At 47.6% G+C, this 16,958-nt stretch overlaps 1 protein-coding gene across 3 annotated transcripts in view; it reads left to right on the forward strand.

Moving 5' to 3' along the window:
* The first annotated feature begins 2,707 nt into the window (after positions 1 to 2,707).
* SLC1A4 (solute carrier family 1 member 4) overlaps positions 2,708 to 16,958 on the forward strand; it is a 37,040-nt gene continuing 22,789 nt past the window's right edge. For 2 of the 3 annotated variants that reach the window (XR_013921932.1, XM_080341082.1), the window contains exons 1-3: positions 2,708 to 3,293; positions 13,101 to 13,143; positions 14,343 to 14,405. Coding sequence is in view for 1 of the 3 variants with exons in the window: in XM_080341082.1 (XP_080197208.1) it covers positions 2,776 to 3,293; positions 13,101 to 13,143; positions 14,343 to 14,405 (624 nt within the window). In the remaining 2 variants the exon portion in view is untranslated. Of the gene's footprint in view, positions 3,294 to 9,631; positions 9,647 to 13,100; positions 13,144 to 14,342; positions 14,406 to 16,958 lie in introns of those variants that run through there. The other variant, XM_080341083.1, reaches the window with a different exon arrangement.

Raw genomic sequence — 16,958 nt, forward strand, 5'->3', positions numbered from 1 at the left:
CGTTGTTTGGTTCTAGAATGTTTTCTCAACTAAAAGAGAGAATAAAGACTTTTAATGTTTATTTTATGATTTTCTGTTGCCTTTTCTCCTCCCCTTTTTACAGGTAAACAGAGAGAAAAACATCTGAGATCAGGAGAAAAAGGCAGGAAAAAATGCAATGGAAAAACAAAGCATGATATTTTCATGGGGAATACTCTCAAAATATTAATTAAAAATCTATTTTAGAAATTCTTCTGATGGGGAAAGAAACAATTACTTTGGAGGGTTAATTGTTTATTATTCACAAACCTATTTGCAAAAAGAATTCAAAACTGATTTTAAAACATCCACACAGCTTTTTGTTCCTTTTGAGGTTGAAGCAATTGAATGTCTTTGAAAGTGTTTGCAGATACTTGCTTTCCTGATTAGTTTAATTTCTGTTTCCTCTCTGTTTCTCCTAGTTTGATGGAACATTCATTCCCAGACTTCCACAAACCAAGTGTTCCTCAAAAGGAAAGTTATCTGGAAGAAAAACAAAACCCAAACCAATAAGAATATACTTGGTATCTTGGGTCAAATTTTGGTGCAAGAGCAAGACATGAGTCAAAGCTTTTCATTGAGCTCCAAAGTGGGTGATGGTGGATGGAGTTGCTTGTCAGTGGTGGTGTTACCTATTTAGACAGAGACAACTCCCAGGAACTCTAGCAACAGTGTAGGGATCTTTGAGTCTATCCACGAGGCTAGAAAGCATAAAAGATTCTTATTAGATTTGGATTATTGTCCCATCACGCCCTGTCAATCTCTTCAATTAGTGTGGTCTACTCAAAAAGCAAATGTGTGGCTGGTTGTTTTCACAGCGAGTTTTCTGCTAGGCTGTGCTTTGCTGATGCCAAGGGAATGAACTGAAATGAAGCCCCTTCTGAAATCCAGGCGCTGGCTGAAGCTCATAAAACTGGCTCTATGAGCAAACACGAAAGTACTGTACCTCCAAGATCCCTGCGGATTTGTCCTTATCAGCCCTTCATACCACCATAGACATTGTCTGCTCCTCAGACAACCTTCTCGTGTGATCAGACGTGGGTTTCAGTCTGGTTCTGCAAGCAAGCATGCTTGGAGCCAACAGGTCTGTGCCACCCTGCCACTGACAAGCCCATGGACCCGCTGGACAGCTTTGACCATGGGGACAGGAGGCATGGCCATAGACCTGTCCTGGTGCAGAGGATGGCTTCCACCTCTTCAAGTGGTGCCTGGAGAGAGGAGGGGGACACTGGTGGGATATATGTGAGCTGTGGGACACTGAGGGAACATATGTGAGCTGTGGCAAACCTGATGGGACATGTGTGAGCCATGAGGACAGTGAGAAGGACATGGAGGAGGACACTGAGGGGATGTGCATGAACTATGGGAACATTGAGGGAACACGTGTGAGCCATGGGGACACTGAGGGGACATGTGTGAGCCGTGGGAACCCTGAGAGTGACATTGAGAGGGATGTGTGTGAGCTGTGGGGACATGGGGAAAACTGAGGGAGCACATGTGATCTGTGGGCACACTGAAGGGAACTCTGTGAGCTGTGGGGACACTGAGGGGACATGCACGAGCTGTGATGACACTAAGGAGACGTGTGAGCCATGAAGACACTGAAGGACACTAAGAAGACGTGTTAGACACTAAGGAGGCGTGTGTGAACCATGGGGACACCTAAGAGATATATGTGAGCTGTGTAGACACTGAAGGGTGCTAAGAGGACATGTGTGGACCATCCCACTGAGGGAACATGTATGAACAATGGGGACACTGAAGGTGTCATTGAGAGGGATGGGTGTGAGCCACGGGGACATGGGGAAATTAAGGGAACAGGTGTGATCCGTGGGGACACTCAGGGACACTAAGTAGATGTGTCTGAGCCATGGGGACACTGAGGGACACTAAGGAGATGCACGAACCATGGGGACACTGAAGGACACTGAAGGGAAGTGTGTGAACCATGGGGACACTGAGGAGGCATGTGTGAACAATGAGGACACTGAAGGTGTCATTGAGAGGGATGGATGTGAGCCATGGGGACATGGGGAAATTAAGGGAACAGGTGTGACCCGTGGGGACACTCAGGGACACTAAGTAGACGTGTCTGAGCTATGGGGACACTGAGGGACACTAAGGAGATGCGTGAACCATGGGGACACTGAGGGACACTAAGGAGACCTGTGAACCATGGGGACACTGAAGGTGTCATTGAGAGGGATGTGTGTGAGCCATGGGGAACAGGTGTGAACTGTTGGGACACTCAGGGACACTAAGTAGACGTGTCTGAGCCATGAGGACACTGAGGAAACATGTGAACCACGGGGACACTGAGGGAACGTGTGTGATTTGTGAGGACACTGAGGAGACGTGTGAACCAGAGGAACACTGAGGGGATATTTTTGAGCTCTAGGACACTGAGGGGCCGTGTGTGAACCACGAGGCCACGCAGGGCCCGTGCGCGGTCCGTGGGCAGCCCGAGGGCCGCGCAAAGGGCGCGAGCAGCGCCGCGGGGGCGCGGAGGGGACGTGCCAGCCCCTCTGGCGGCCATGGCGCCGAGCGCACCGGCACCACGGGCCGCCGGGGCTGCGGGCGGTGGCACCACCCCGTGGGCGGGGCCCGGCCGGGGCGGTGCCGCCCCCCGGGCACGCGGCGGGGCGGGCTCTCTCGGCGCGGCAGGTCAGTCAGCCGCGCGGCGGCGGGACAGGCGGTTCGGCGCCGGCAGCGGGAGAGCGGGGACGCGCTGCGGGCTGCCGCGCCGCGCCGGGCAGCATGGAGGCGGCGGGCGAGGAGAAGGCGGGCAACGGCCGCAACGGCCACGCGGAGGGCCCAGCGGCGGCGGAGCGAGGCGGCCGGGGGCGGCTGCGGGGCTGCTGGGGCTTCCTGCGGCGCAACGCGCTGGTGGTGCTGACGGTGTCGGGGGTGGTGGCCGGCGTGGCGCTGGGGGCCGCCGTGCGCGGGGCGGCGCTGAGCCCGGCGCAGGTGGCCTACCTGGCCTTCCCGGGGGAGCTGCTGCTGCGGATGCTGCGGATGGTGATCCTGCCGCTGGTGGTCTGCAGCCTGGTGTCGGGGGCCGCCAGCCTGGACGCCCGCTCGCTCGGCCGCCTGGGCGGCATCGCCATCGCCTATTTCCTCGGCACCACGCTGCTGGCCTCCGGTCTCGCCGTCGCTCTCGGCTTCATCATCCGCCCCGGCGCCGGCGCCTCCGCACTCAACGCCCCCGGGCTGGGGCTGCCGGGTGTCGTGCCCACCAGCAAGGAGACGGTGGACTCCTTCCTCGACCTCGTCAGGTGAGGCCGCCCCGCTCCCCCCGCCTCCCCCCTCCCTCCCGCCCTCCCCGCCGGAGGATGATGACAGACCCGGCGGTGTTGCACACTGCAGCGGGCGGCCGGGGAACAGCCCCTTCCTTCACGTCTTCTCATCCCCCCTTCTCCGTCTTCTCAGCCCCCCTTCTCCGTCTTCTCAGCCCCCCTTCTCCGTCTTCTCATCCCCCCTTCTCCGTCTTCTCATCCCCCCTTCTCCGTCTTCTCATCCCCCCTTCTCCGTCTTCTCATCCCCCCTTCTCCGTCTTCTCATCCCCCCTTCTCCGTCTTCTCATCCCCCCTTCTCCGTCTTCTCATCCCCCCTTCCCCGTCTTCTCATCCCCCCTTCCCCGTCTTCTCATCCCCCCTTCCCCGTCTTCTCATCCCCCCTTCCCCGTCTTCTCATCCCCCCTTCCCCGTCTTCTCATCCCCCCTTCCCCGTCTTCTCATCCCCCCTTCTCCGTCTTCTCATCCCCCCTTCTCCGTCTTCTCATCCCCCCTTCCCCGTCTTCTCATCCCCCCTTCCCCGTCTTCTCATCCCCCCTTCCCCGTCTTCTCATCCCCCCTTCCCCGTCTTCTCATCCCCCCTTCCCCGTCTTCTCATCCCCCCTTCCCCGTCTTCTCATCCCCCCTTCCCCGTCTTCTCATCCCCCCTTCCCCGTCTTCTCATCCCCCCTTCCCCGTCTTCTCATCCCCCCTTCCCCGTCTTCTCATGGCCGTTCTCCTCTCATCCTGGCTTCTCCACAGGCACTGCTTTCTGCCCAGGTACCTGCAGCACGGTCTGGCCTAGGGCTGCGTGTGCTCTGCCTGTCCCACCTTGATCTTTAATTCTGGCTGGGTGGCTGTGAGGATGAATAGAGGCTTGCTCAGAGGTCTGGGTGGTTTGGTCTGTTTTTGGTCCCGCCCGGAGGGAGAGCAGCTCCCAGGTGCTGGCTGCAGGGCAGGCATGGCCTTGCCTGGTGCGTTCTGCTGCCCCACTGCCTGTCGTGTCCCATGTCCTGCAGGCAGGGAAGGGCAGCTCTCCCCATCCCTCACACGCACCTTTTTCTTAAGGCAGGGAAATGCAACCCCGTATTTCCATTGAAGACATACCCTAAACATAGTCTGGCATGAGGACACCCTATATGTTTGTGAGCTTCCCATCCCACCCCTGCACCTTGCAAAAATGATACTTATGTTCCCCAAAACTACCTGGAACCAAGGCTTTCACTTCTAATCAGATCATAGTCTTTCTGTTTTATCCTTATTCCTACTTGCAAAGTTGCAGGCTTCACCTTTTATTTTTTTCTTACAGCTCATGTCTTGTTGACATCTGTCCAGCTCTTTAAATAAGAGAGGAACGCTTACACAAATGAGGCAAACATCCAGCCAGCTTTTTGAGTATCAGACTTCCAACTGTGGTTTCTTGTGCTTTGATGAATCTTGGTGCAGAACCCCAGATGTGGACAGCTGATGCGCTTTGTTATCCTGGCTCTGGCTGTACTACTTTTTAACACCTAAGTAGTGTTTGGCAGTCATGGAGAAGTGTATTACAGACGCCTGAGAAAAGCTGTGGAATAAAGGAATATTGGGAAGTGACGGCTGGATTTCTTGTGGTGAGTGTAGCTGAGGGAGTGGTGGCAAGTGTTCGTGCATCAATAGGGAGTGTGGAGGTTTGCTGAAACATTGGAAGATGAACGGCTTTGGAGGTGGTAGATCTTGTTACCAAGATGCAAGTGGAAGATTAAGGGAGACGACCACACCAGCGAAGTGGCTGGAGAGTTGTGCTTAGCAGATATCTTGGAAATTGCAAAACTAAGTGGGAGATTTTTATTTAGATTGTTTGCTTTGCTTTTACGAGTTCAGTTTTTCAGCTGAGAGACTTTTTCACTGTGTTTGAGTAAACCTATGTGGCAACAAAGATAAAAAGAGTTTTAGAACGCCTGTGTTTACATATCCATGTTCATGTCCTTTTGTGCCCCAGAGAGAAGCATGTTCCCTTTGGACGGAAAGTGTACTCCAGTTTGTCCCATTGGCAGCCACGTACTTTATGTCCTCAGCCTACCTCTCTTAAGGACTCACAAGTAAGGTCCTCCCTTAAGGACCAGCAATTCCTGACAGAGCACATTAAGAAGTGATAACAGGACATAGAGAGTAGGTGTCCTGGCTGTGAAGGTGACATGGAATGGAAGTATAGGCAGGTGAAGGAAAATACAAAAAAGAGTCAGCACAAGTGGGAGCATTGGAAAGATGACTGTAGCAGTGGCTGCTCCATGTGCATTCTGGCATGGCTACTGTAGCTGGTGTTTCATTCCTGTGTTGCCACACAGTACTGAGTAGGATGTAGCTGAGGAACGGGGCAGGGGTGCTCCAGTGAGCTTCAGGCTGTAGGTAACATCTGTGAAGCTGAAAGCAGAAAGCTGCTTCTCGCTCTGGTCTGTAAAGGCAGGTGGAGGGTTCGTCTTCAAAGAAGTTATAATGGTGGTGAGACTGAATCCTTAACTCCAAAGTTTTGTGATTTTCTTCTCCCTTTCCTTTTTTTTTTTTTTTTTTAAACCTGCTTTTGAAAGTGTGGGTGTTCTGATTTGAGCATCAATCTTCTCTCTTGCTCTGGCGGAAGATACCACAGTAACCTCATCTTCAGTTAATGTCTGTAGGCCTGGAGAGCTTAAACCTTCAGCCTTCAGTGTTGGTGGGTGGGTCTTGCAGCATCTTGCTCTTTGTTTTTCCTTTTCTCTCTTTTGGTGCTGAAGCTTTCCATGAGATACAGGAAAAAAAAAATGTTTTCAATTGTGTCACAGGACAGGCCATATCCTTCAAGGCTTCACTGCTCAGCTTAGTTTCAGATAAAAGGTAAAAGTGAGGTGCAAACAGGTAAACTGAGTCCCCCTACAGCACTGAAAACAGATTGTAAAAACATGGCCCAAGGAAGAAACAGCAAAATCAGAGCTGTGAGTCAGTATTTGCCATGGCTTCTTCAGGGATGACACAGGCTGTCCTTTCCCAGGATGCAGATCCCTTCTGCTTTTGGGAAGTGTATTAGTTAGTGACCAAAGATGTTACTTTCTATTGTCACAGCGATGTCTGGAGGCCAGCTTAATTCTTGGCTGAGGTCTTCAGTTTCCAAGTCTAAAGCTTCTGCACAAACATGTACCTATGTGTGCAGACACTCCCTCTGGAAAAGAGATTTATCTTGGGCTTTGGTAGCAAATAGATGATGACTCAGTGGTCAGCCAAAAGGCTGCCTCTGTTTTGGTGTGTCCCTTCCAGGTCTAGTTTGTCTGTCTTCCTCCAGCTTGAGTTGCTGGAGCACTTGAACCCAAGTGGGGACCTTGGATTTTCCATGTCAATGAGAAAGACAGGCTTCTCCAGAGCACAAAGTTCAGGCTTTTGCATTAAGCTGGCCTCTGGAGCACACCTGCTCCATGTGGTCCTAGCTGAAGCTGGACCTCGTGAACGTCTCCAGAGCATCTGGCATGGAGAACAGCTCAGTTGTACCAAACAGGTGAGCACTGAGCATCAGCAGAAGATGAGGAGAATGACAGGAAATTTTAGCATTTCTGGTGTCATCCCTTACTCATTTGTTTGGTGGAGAATGCAAAGCAATGGAGAATAAAGAGCTCTATACATCTTGGTTATGAAGTGGGTAGTCAGTCGGGGGATGGGGTGCTCTGGGGCTCAGCACCCACCTGCGCAGATGACAGCGGAAACCAAGCTTGGCTCTGATCGTGTTGGGCTTCTGACCAGGGAGAAACAGGTGAGGAGGAGAGAGATGGTGACCAGGAGGTGACTCCATCCACCCGCTAACACAGCCCAATCACAGCTTGTTGAAAAGCGGTTGAGACAGCAGGGTCAAGCATTTTGCAAGAATCCATTGATTTGTTGACTCTTCTGATGGGCAATTGTCAAGACTTCATGTTTTGATAAGGTCAGAGTTTTGTTTTGGCTCTGATTTATATTTGCTGATTCAACAAAATCAAACAGTTTCACAGGAACCTGTTGATCCTGTCAGAATTTCCAACAGTGGGTGATCCTGGCACTTCATTCCAGTGAGGTCAATGTTTTGCTGTAATTTTATACAAAAGGCTTAAGTAGAAAATCTCACTAATCAAGAAGGAACATTTCAACAAAATGTTTTACAATATTTTTTTGTGGGGAAAAAAAGGTCTGGAACAGGCTTTCTTTGCACAATTTTGGGATGAAAACATGTTTTGAAACTGTGGAATTGGCTTTGGGAAGGGAATTCTGGTTTTAATCCAGCTCCAGCTGTAACAGTCCAGGGAGGGAAGGAGGTAGTAGCATCATCTGTTTTTTATAGAAAGGGTACGCAGAGGTCCAGGTGTCTGCCCTGGGTGGTGAGGTCAAGTTTCCTCAGGCTGCCGAGCAAGTCTGCAAAAACAGTTTAAATTTCATTGCTCCTCACTGCCCTTTCTGTCTCTCCGCCAGAGGTTGCCAGCTGTGCTGCCAACGGGGCTACCCAGGGTGCAGTCTGCAAGCCCGTGCGTTGGCTTCGAGCAGCGTCGGAGCCAGAGGGAAGGTGGGGGTGAGCTCGAGATCAGGGACAAGCACCGGTCACGTTCTGCTGACTCGGCTGCAGAGCAGAGGGCCAGGGTGGACCTTGGGGTGCAGTGACCCTCGCTCGAGCACCAGTCGCTCCAGTAGCTTTTGTTTCTTAAAGCCTTGGACTTCGTGGTGAGTCAGCCAAAAGCATCAGCTGTGAAGCCTGTCTCTGAAATCGTGATGTGGAAAGAGAGAGAAAAACCTGAGCGTTAGGAGAAGAGAGGGAGATGCCACCTTTGTAGTGATAAATAGAATAAAAAGTGGCCAGAATAGTTGCAGTTATACCGATGGTGGATCGCCAAGATAGGCTAACCACTGGGTTTTGTAGCTGGACAACTAGCTTTTAACTTGGGGGTACCCTCAGCACAAGGAAAATTAGTAAGTGTTACTGTCCACCTCCACTTGGTTCATTTTCTGAGCCTGCATCCTCTCTTGAACTGTAGGGATTGCTGACTGATCTCTGTAGTCAGTGGTTTTGTTCATGTGCCTGCACTGTCTTGGTTGGTGTTATTTTAGGAAGCCTCTGAACATTTCTGCTCCTTTCTTTTGCTCTTTTATTCGTTGCCTTTTACTACTGACTCCCCTATGTTTTGTTTTGTTTTTTCCAAGCAACAAAGGTGCAGATGGGACCATTAAAGCAAAAAAGTATGAAATATCTGCTATAAGTAAACACATTTTCAAGTTTCTCTGTGTTAAAGCAAATGCACGCACTCATAAATCGGTGTATGTCCAGGGCATGTATTGTGCATCCACCTACCTATCAAAAAGATGAGAAAAATTGTTATGTGGTATTGAATGAAACCAGAAAGAACAGAAAGAAAAATAAAGGTATTGGAGCAATCTGAACCGGGCTCTGGCAGATTGCCACAGATGGCAATAAGGTTGCTGTCAGTGGACTCCTACCATTGAAAACACTTCATTGAGAGAAAACAAAACAAAACAAAACCCAAACAGGAGATAACGCAATACAGAATATTTTTTCTAGGCTTTTTCACAGAAATATGTTTCCCGGCAGCAAGGTTTTTGGCATTGGAAGTGGAACTTTTTTGTGAGAAGCAATGCAAGAGGAATGCGTAGTATTTTAGGGGTTTGTTCTGCTTGCCTAGATTTCCCTTCATGCTTTTGCTGCCAGAGCAAAGTTGTTTGCAGAGCTCTAGCGAAAGAATAATTTAGGGACAGTTATTAATAAAAATCCATTACACATGCAATGAAGGAGTTCCTGTGCCATCCTTATTCCACTGGTGGAAAGATATAGGGTAAAGAAGAGAGGAATTTGACTGTAATATCAAAATTGAGAAGGATGGGAGCTGCAACATGGTTTTGCTCCCTTTACAGCTCCAGGTTTCGTTAGTCACCTGGGTTTCCCAGCACTGAATGCTGCAGATAAACTAAGATTTCTGCTACAGCAAAAAATACGGTGAGACCTTCCTGCTGAATTTGGTTAGAGGAGTAATGTTCCCTTCCCGTCTGGTGGGAGCAGCTCTTCCCTCGGGAGAAGGAAACAGCTGCATTTTTCTGGCTGTGCATGAGAAGATAATGTGATGAGCACAGTGTTCAGTCAGAAAGTACTTGGACCCTGAAACTGCCGCCCTTGGTGCTGCCGCTTTCTGGTTCCTATTTTAAGAGAACCCGAGATGAGCGCTCTCTCACATTGTGTGTTACGCAGGTTCGTGGAGGTTTCTTGGCTCAGCCCAGCTGCCGCTCCAGCCCCAGGACACAACTGTCACCCTTGACAGCTGTCTGATGGATTTCTGACATTATTTTTTTGGGGGTGGTGGTGCTTTGTACACAACTTGCAACAGGTAAAGAGACACTTGCCTGTCCTGTGCTTGTCTTTGTAGCACCTACTTCACCTTTATGCCACAAAGACAGTTGTGTCCATGCATGGATAATCCATCCCTCTCCGTGGAGCAAGGTCCCGGCAGCAGTAGAGCACCTGGGGTGCATGCAGATCAGCTGTCCCCCTGCCATGATGTCATGCATCGCTGGCTTGTCTCATTCTTGCCACATAAGAGCAGGTTTCATCTCTCTGCATCACGGGGCCAAAGCTGCCTGATCCCAGATCCCTGTGCTGGGCTCCTTATCGCCCAGACTCAGTGTTTGCTCAGCGCTGTGCTCATGTGATAACCCATATCTGCTTTGAAAAGGCAACCCCATTCTCTAGCACAGGGCATAGCAGCCGCAGGGATGGGGCCATTAGAAAAAACAGCAGTAGTCAGAAATCCACTGGTATAACTGATGATTCTTTTATACTCCACATTTGCATCTAGTACGGGCTTTCAAAGCAAAAAAAACCCTGAAGATTTTTTTTTGTGCAGAAAAACCAGCTGGCAGACACCCACATTTAATTTGCATGCCCAATTACCCAACTCATGAGCTTTCCTGCTCACCGGTTCACCTGGATGGGAGAGATGTTTGCGCTTCCCCGTGCGACTCGTCCGTTTGGGCTTGGGGATGGGGCGAACATGGGCTCGCAGGGACAGAACTGGGCCTGGATTTCTGTGGTGGGTGAACTTTGTCTCGCCTCACATGATGAGCAAAGCCTGCGGGCACCAGCATACGATGAGCCCAGGCAGATCACCAGCCAGCTTGTGGCTCTCCCTGGAGCATGAGGCATCCTGACCCGTTCATTTTTTTTAGGCGCTGTTATGGTGTTCTTGCGCAAATCCATCCTCAGGTAAAAACCTGCGGTCTGACGCACCCATAATTACAGTTTAATTTAATTCACACACTGACTGATCTTAGGTGAGCAATGAGTGTAGTCTGTGCAGAACTCATGCCTCTAAGACAAGCCATTTATTTTTTGGTTGCTTTTTGTGACCTGACACATTTTGTTCTTAAACTCTGGGGTTTGAAACAAAGAGGATCAAAACATTATTTTGTGTGTTGTTGGGACTTTGCCGGCAGGTGTGCTTTGAAGTTGAACAAAACACAAAGCTCCTTCTGAGCTGCTGAATTGAGATACGGATTTTTTTACTTGGTGGATTGTCAAAAATGCTCTTTACTGTACTCAGAGTCGAGTCCTGTAACTGCTGCTCCAGAGGTAGAGAAGAGTGACTGTTACCTGCTCATATTTGAACAGCTTTAGTGCTATTCACACTTGCAGTAAGAACCTGCCCTTTGCCTTGCTGTGGCAGGGCTGCTGGCATCACTCAACCATGTGCTTTAAGTATAGGCTTGGGGTTAAGTTAGTGTTTAATTACTGAGGCCCATGCCTGACATACTGTGTAAATTATGGAGGGTTTGGTTTCTCGGCCACATTTAAACATTGGAGAACCATATTGTTTAGGCTTTAGGATTATTTCCTTTGGCTTTGTTTCATCAGGATGGAAAGCTGATTTAAAAAAACCCAGAGTAATTTGATTTCTGATTGGTTTTAAGTCTTTTTTCATCTTTTTGCTTCTTCAAAATCCAGTCTTTTTTTTTTTTTTTTTTTTTTTTAGAGTAATCATCCTGCTATGAAAAGTTGAAAAGAAATATCCTTATTTTTGCAACAGCATGTTTACTTGTTTTTGGTTAAAACTGTGCGCTGAGCTCGGCCCATTTAGATATGTGATGTTTTATTCCTGATAAAAGTAAGTTTGTTTTTACTTTAAAGGAGGTTTTTATGCACCAGAGAGTTCCAGCTGTGCAAGAACTGGTGCACGCAGTCTGTCCCATTGACCTTATTTGACCAATTCCTAAGCATCTTTGCAAAGCTAGAGCTTGCTCTCCTACTTTCAGACAGCTGTATTGTCAAATTTTAAGTTGCTATTTCTTTCATGCTCAGTGAAACACAGACTCTAGGAGCCAAATTATTATTACAGAAACTTGACTTTTGCGTCTGCCTCCTAATGTAATGCAGCAGCGAGGCTGAGGTAGTTCACAGCAGCTACTGGTCTGGGAAGGTCCGTGTAGTTCTCGTTGCTGTCAAGGCTGCGGGAAAGCCCTGGCTGTGCGGCCGGGTAACAGAGCTATGCAGTGGAAAAGACCAAAGTCCTTATCTGTGCTATATCTTAAGCTCCTTCTTGCTTTCAAAGATTTGACTCTGCTTCTCCAGTTCTTGCTGTGGTTTGGATTTGCGCCTTCCACGTCATCCATGGAATTATCACAGCCGAAGGCCCGGTTTAAAGTGTTTGCCAGGGTAACTACAGCAAAATCTGGGGGGAGGTTAATGAGGCACGGCCTGGGCCTTCCTCAGGGCAGCGCAAGGAGCAGAGGGTGCGGAGCAGCTCCCCAAATGTGTTTTGCCACAGTTAACTGACTCTGGGTCAGGTTTCCTCACCGGAAGAGTTCTTGTGCCTCCTGGATGCGTTTGGCTGGCAGTATATTCAGTTCATGCCCATAACCTTCCTACCCTTGCCAGCAAGGGTCCTGCTGTCACCCCAGAGATCAGTTGTTGTTCCTAGTTTGCTTTCTGATACAGCAAAAAAAGCTGCCATTTGGCTAGGGGAACACATGCTCTTTACCACCATAAGGGGAGAAAGGAAGTATAGCATTAAAAAGAAATATAAAATACAATAAGCAACTTTTTCCCTACATGGTCCAGTTAGCCATTTTTCCTGTTCTTGTTGCTTCACAGATACACAAATACACTGGATGCCCAGTAGAAGTGTGTGTCGTGTTGCGTGTCACACTCCCTGCACAAACCTAGTGCTCAATTTGCATTTTTGTATGGAGGCACTACCAAATTCGGATGTTGCAGCTTTCCACATGAGTTGCCCCTACTTTCATCTGTGCCGTTTAACCCCTTTGGCCCTTGCAGACAGCTCTGGCCCGTGACATTGTTCTGCTTTACCTCAGTGTTCAGGGAAGCTGACCCTTTGTTGAAGGGTTATGCCATTCTCTTAAGTGGATTTTGCTGATTGGATTGTCCTTCCTGTTGGGGCTGTGAGCAAAGTGTAATCATGTGAGTAGTGTTAAAAATCTGCCTGACCCTGGAGGCCATCAGCTGTTGCTGCAGCTGGTATGGCTAAGCCAGTTTCTGTAACCACTGAGTGTGTATAACCAGCATCGTGTCCCATTGCCCAAATGGTAACATGTGGCAGACAAGCAGGGACCTTCTTATGTGAGCAAGAGAAGATGGCGTTCACACCCCTGGGGGTGTAGCAAGACATCTGCTTCCAGCTGCCAGACTGTCTTCTGTAGCACGTACCTCACTCATGCCAATATGCTTGCCTTGCAAAAGGAATTCAGTTCCTGAGGCTAAAACACATTGGTGCGTTTGTTTTAGAAGTTCTACAAGAAATATTTAATTTTCTTGTTTTTATTTTACAGAAACCTGTTTCCTGCAAATCTTGTTGCTGCAGCTTTCCGAACGGTAAGATATGTGTGGACTTTGGACATGAGCTACAGTACACAGACAGACAAAGTGACTGCTCTTTAGAAAGGGCTAGAAAGATGATGCAGAAAATACCAAAAGTTAATTTACTTACAGTAGATGGGATTTTTAAAAGCACCTGATGTACACACAACTTCCATAGCACATGGTTTGATTTTGAAAAATACTCCTCAAAAAAAAAAAAGAAGGGCAAATTAGTAGCCTGTACCTCCACCAAAAATGTTCTTTAAACTTCTACACCTGTGGTGTGTGTAAGCATTACCTGTTGCCTGATGCTTTTATTCAATATTTTCCATGGTACTCCTTGCTGGATTAATTGCTCAGCCTGGCTTCTGACAGAGGACTAAGTGCGGTAGGATGATAAGTTGCACCAGAACATAGTGTGGTTTAAACTGATGGACAGGAGCTGTGGGGCTCCAAGAAGATTTTGATTTAGATCTTAGTAATAAGTTCCATTTTGAGTATATACACAACATAGTACAAGTCTATAAATAAACATAAAAGTGGTATTCTGTGGTGTCTTGAGTGTCAGGGTTCTGTATGTTCAGGAATCAAATAAAAATGTCCTCCTTCCTCTGTGCTGCTGTTGTCACAGGTAATTGGCAAGTACATAAGATTTTATTTCCCCTATTTTATATCTAAAGAAAACAAGCCCAAAGCAGTGCCCTGCTTTTGCTAATTTATCAAAGTAAACTGTTGCCCTAGATTTTAGATATTTTACTGACAATTTTAATGCCTGCCTCACCATTTCTAACAGTGAAACAGCACAAGTGCCACTTGCCTTCTGCAGGAGCCAGTGCAACAGCATGGTGTGTGAGCAACAGCAAGGTGGAGGAGAGGGGAATTACAGAATCACAGAATGTTAGGGATTGGAAGGGACCTCAGAAGATCATCCAGTCCAATCCCCCTGCTGGAGCAGGAACACCCAGATGAATTCTTTGGTCATTACCCAAACCTGGGAGCTCAGGGGATCATGGAGCGCTTCTCTGTTTCCATGTGGGACAGGAGCTGCATATGCTGTCACTCCCTTTTCTTGCACGGGACAGGCTTGTTAGCCTCCATAGAATGGTCTCTAGAAAAGTCTTCCTAACAGCAGTATCCTCCTTGTGAAATTATATGCTCATATTGATGGTGTGACTGGCAAACATTGTGGTTTTGTTTTTTTTTCTTACCTGCAGTATGTGACAGAATATAAGGTGCTGCTCAGAAACACTACCTCTGGAAATGTCACAACAGAAAAGGTATGGTCACTTCTTAGGTTTTTATACAAACCCTTGTCAATGTAATATTTGACTACTTCACAGTCTTTAATCCTTTCCAGCAGTCATTGGAAATAAACAAGTACTTTGCCTGGAACAGAGACACACATGAGCCAGATGAGTTACCCACAGCCACACAAGAAAGCTAGGATGGATAGGAGCGTTGGGCTCAACTGATCTGACCCTTGAGACCTTATTTTTAGGCCATGCTTTCTTAGACCTGGCCTCACTTGATGTAAATTTTGATAAGTTGCTCTGCCTAATGCTTCCAAATAACTTTCTGCAGACTTGGGTTTAAATAGCAATCAGGCTGGCTGAATATGTCCCTTAAACCTTACTCTTCATTAACAGTTTGGAGTGAATGAGCTTTTTTCCACTGCCCAAGGTTCTTTGGAAAAAAAAAAAAAGCTTAGTTGAGAATCTTTCCTTGTTGCCATGCTGCTGAAATTTTGTTTGAAGCAGTAACAAGTGGTCTGAAAGAGTAAAAATTATAGACACAGCATTACAAACAGGCTGCTAATGCAATGGTGTCAAAAAGGAAACTAATTTGCAGCTGTAGCTGAGGTAGAGTGTGTTATCTTCCATGTGTAGTTCATAGGACTTCCAGAGGTGTTCTGTGTCCCACTGAGTGGCATCTCTCATGCAGCACTGGCCTATCAAACGTATTTATTATTGGCCAGAACCAACATGTTGCAGGTCCAGCAGTAGTTAATGTTGTCTTACAGGCAACATGCTATGAAACAGACCCGGTATCCCAGCCCGCAATGTGTCACCTCACTCCAAATTAAGTATCTTGTGTGCTTTCATGAGGGTTTGGGGAGACAGATCTGAGACTGAAAATGACTTCCAGGGTTATTTTCTATTTCTCAGGCTCATTCTGACTATCTGAAATCAGTATCGGATGTTGGGCTACTGTGTTTTTAAAATAATTTGCATGTCCCTAGAGCAAGACACTTGTAATGTTTGTATTTGTCGTGGAAGGGCTCAGCTGTTGCTTTCCCACCAGTTTGTAAAACCATCAAGGAAAAAGCAGTTTTTGCTCATCCCAGAGGGACTCTGACACGTATTCCTGAGCGCTGGAAGCCCCGGCCTCATTACCTTCTCCTCATCACGCACGGTGTGTGAACAGGCACTGCAGAACAGTCTGTTTCTGAACTTTGCTTTTGGCTGATGGGCTGAACTTTCACCAGCCCCGGAGGCAGGGTGACAGGTGACTTGGGTGGCACAAGACTGAGCAGAGGGAAAAGTCAGGGGAAAGCCTGCTGTCCCGGGGTGAGCGGTTTCACTGGGGAAGAAAGAACATAACCCCATCTGCCCGTGCTCTGCCCGTGCCTGTGAAATTGCATTGGCCCCAATGTGACGTGGATGCGACTCTTTCTCTTCTCTTGCTGTTATATCCTCAGGCAGTACATGCCCATGCAGCCTCATGCTGCTAAAAACCAAGTGTATTATGAAAGGCTGTAACAATGGGCACTTGGACACATGTATTGGCTTATAGAATGTAGGCTTATTCTTCATTTAAATCTGAGGTAAATTAAAGGTGAGTAAGACTGTTTTTATTCATCTTCATTATTAAGTTTGATAGAGGCTCCTTGGCAACCAAGCATGGATCAGGGCCAACCATGTCCATGGGACAGAGGCTTGGCTGTCAAGTAATTTTGAATGCTTGTTCAAGGCCATCACTCTTCCTCAAGAGATAAGAATATTTCTTTTTGCAATTTAAAACATGAGATTCTTTTTCAGGTATCTTCTTTCCGTTTCCCACTTATCAGACTGTTTGATGCAATTTCAGTAAAAATATTCTGAATTTGTCACCGGTGCCTGTTTTTGCCAGCAGCTATGATGTAAAGGTTGTTTCCACTATTACTTTTCCAAAACTTTTCTTCAGCTGTTGAAACAAAACTAGAGCTGAGTTTCTTTAATTCCAGAAGACGCCCTACTGTCTCTAGGGAAGAGTGGACCAAATAAAAAGAAAGCATCATCCGCGTTGTGTTAGCTTAGCTTCAGGACTGGTCTGACCATATTGTTTATGGATAGATGAGGATTAAGTTTGGAAAGGAAGAGTATGATTTTTGAGTAATATGTAGTATAAATACCATTGTGATAGAAGTTGGGTTCCAGGGGAAAAAAAAAAAGATATTCCTATCTAATGTTTTCTGTCATCAGCAGAATACTTGATTGAAGAGGAGAAATATTTTCCTTCTACTTCCCATATGAATAGCGTAGAGCAAAATTTTCCATTGATTATTTCTTTTCCCCCCCACTGGTTAATAGGCCCTGTATTTTCTGACTGATGATATAAATAGTGGGGCACTTAGATGTCCGCTCAGCCACATCCTTTTTGTTGTTTCACGTGCTTCCCTTGTGTTTACCTAGCTTTTATGGCTATGTCCTCTCTGTCTCTTCGGCAGCAAGGCTTCCTGGGGCACAAGCTATCTCACATCCCCATCTGCAGGACAGGGAGGCTGTGGGGAACTCAGAGTTCCTCTTTTGACAGCAGTAAAAATACACAAACTGGTGATGGCTTTTTTTCCC

The sequence above is a fragment of the Nesoenas mayeri genome (assembly GCF_963082525.1).
Source record: "Nesoenas mayeri genome assembly, chromosome: 3".
NCBI classification, from domain to species: Eukaryota; Metazoa; Chordata; class Aves; order Columbiformes; family Columbidae; genus Nesoenas; species Nesoenas mayeri.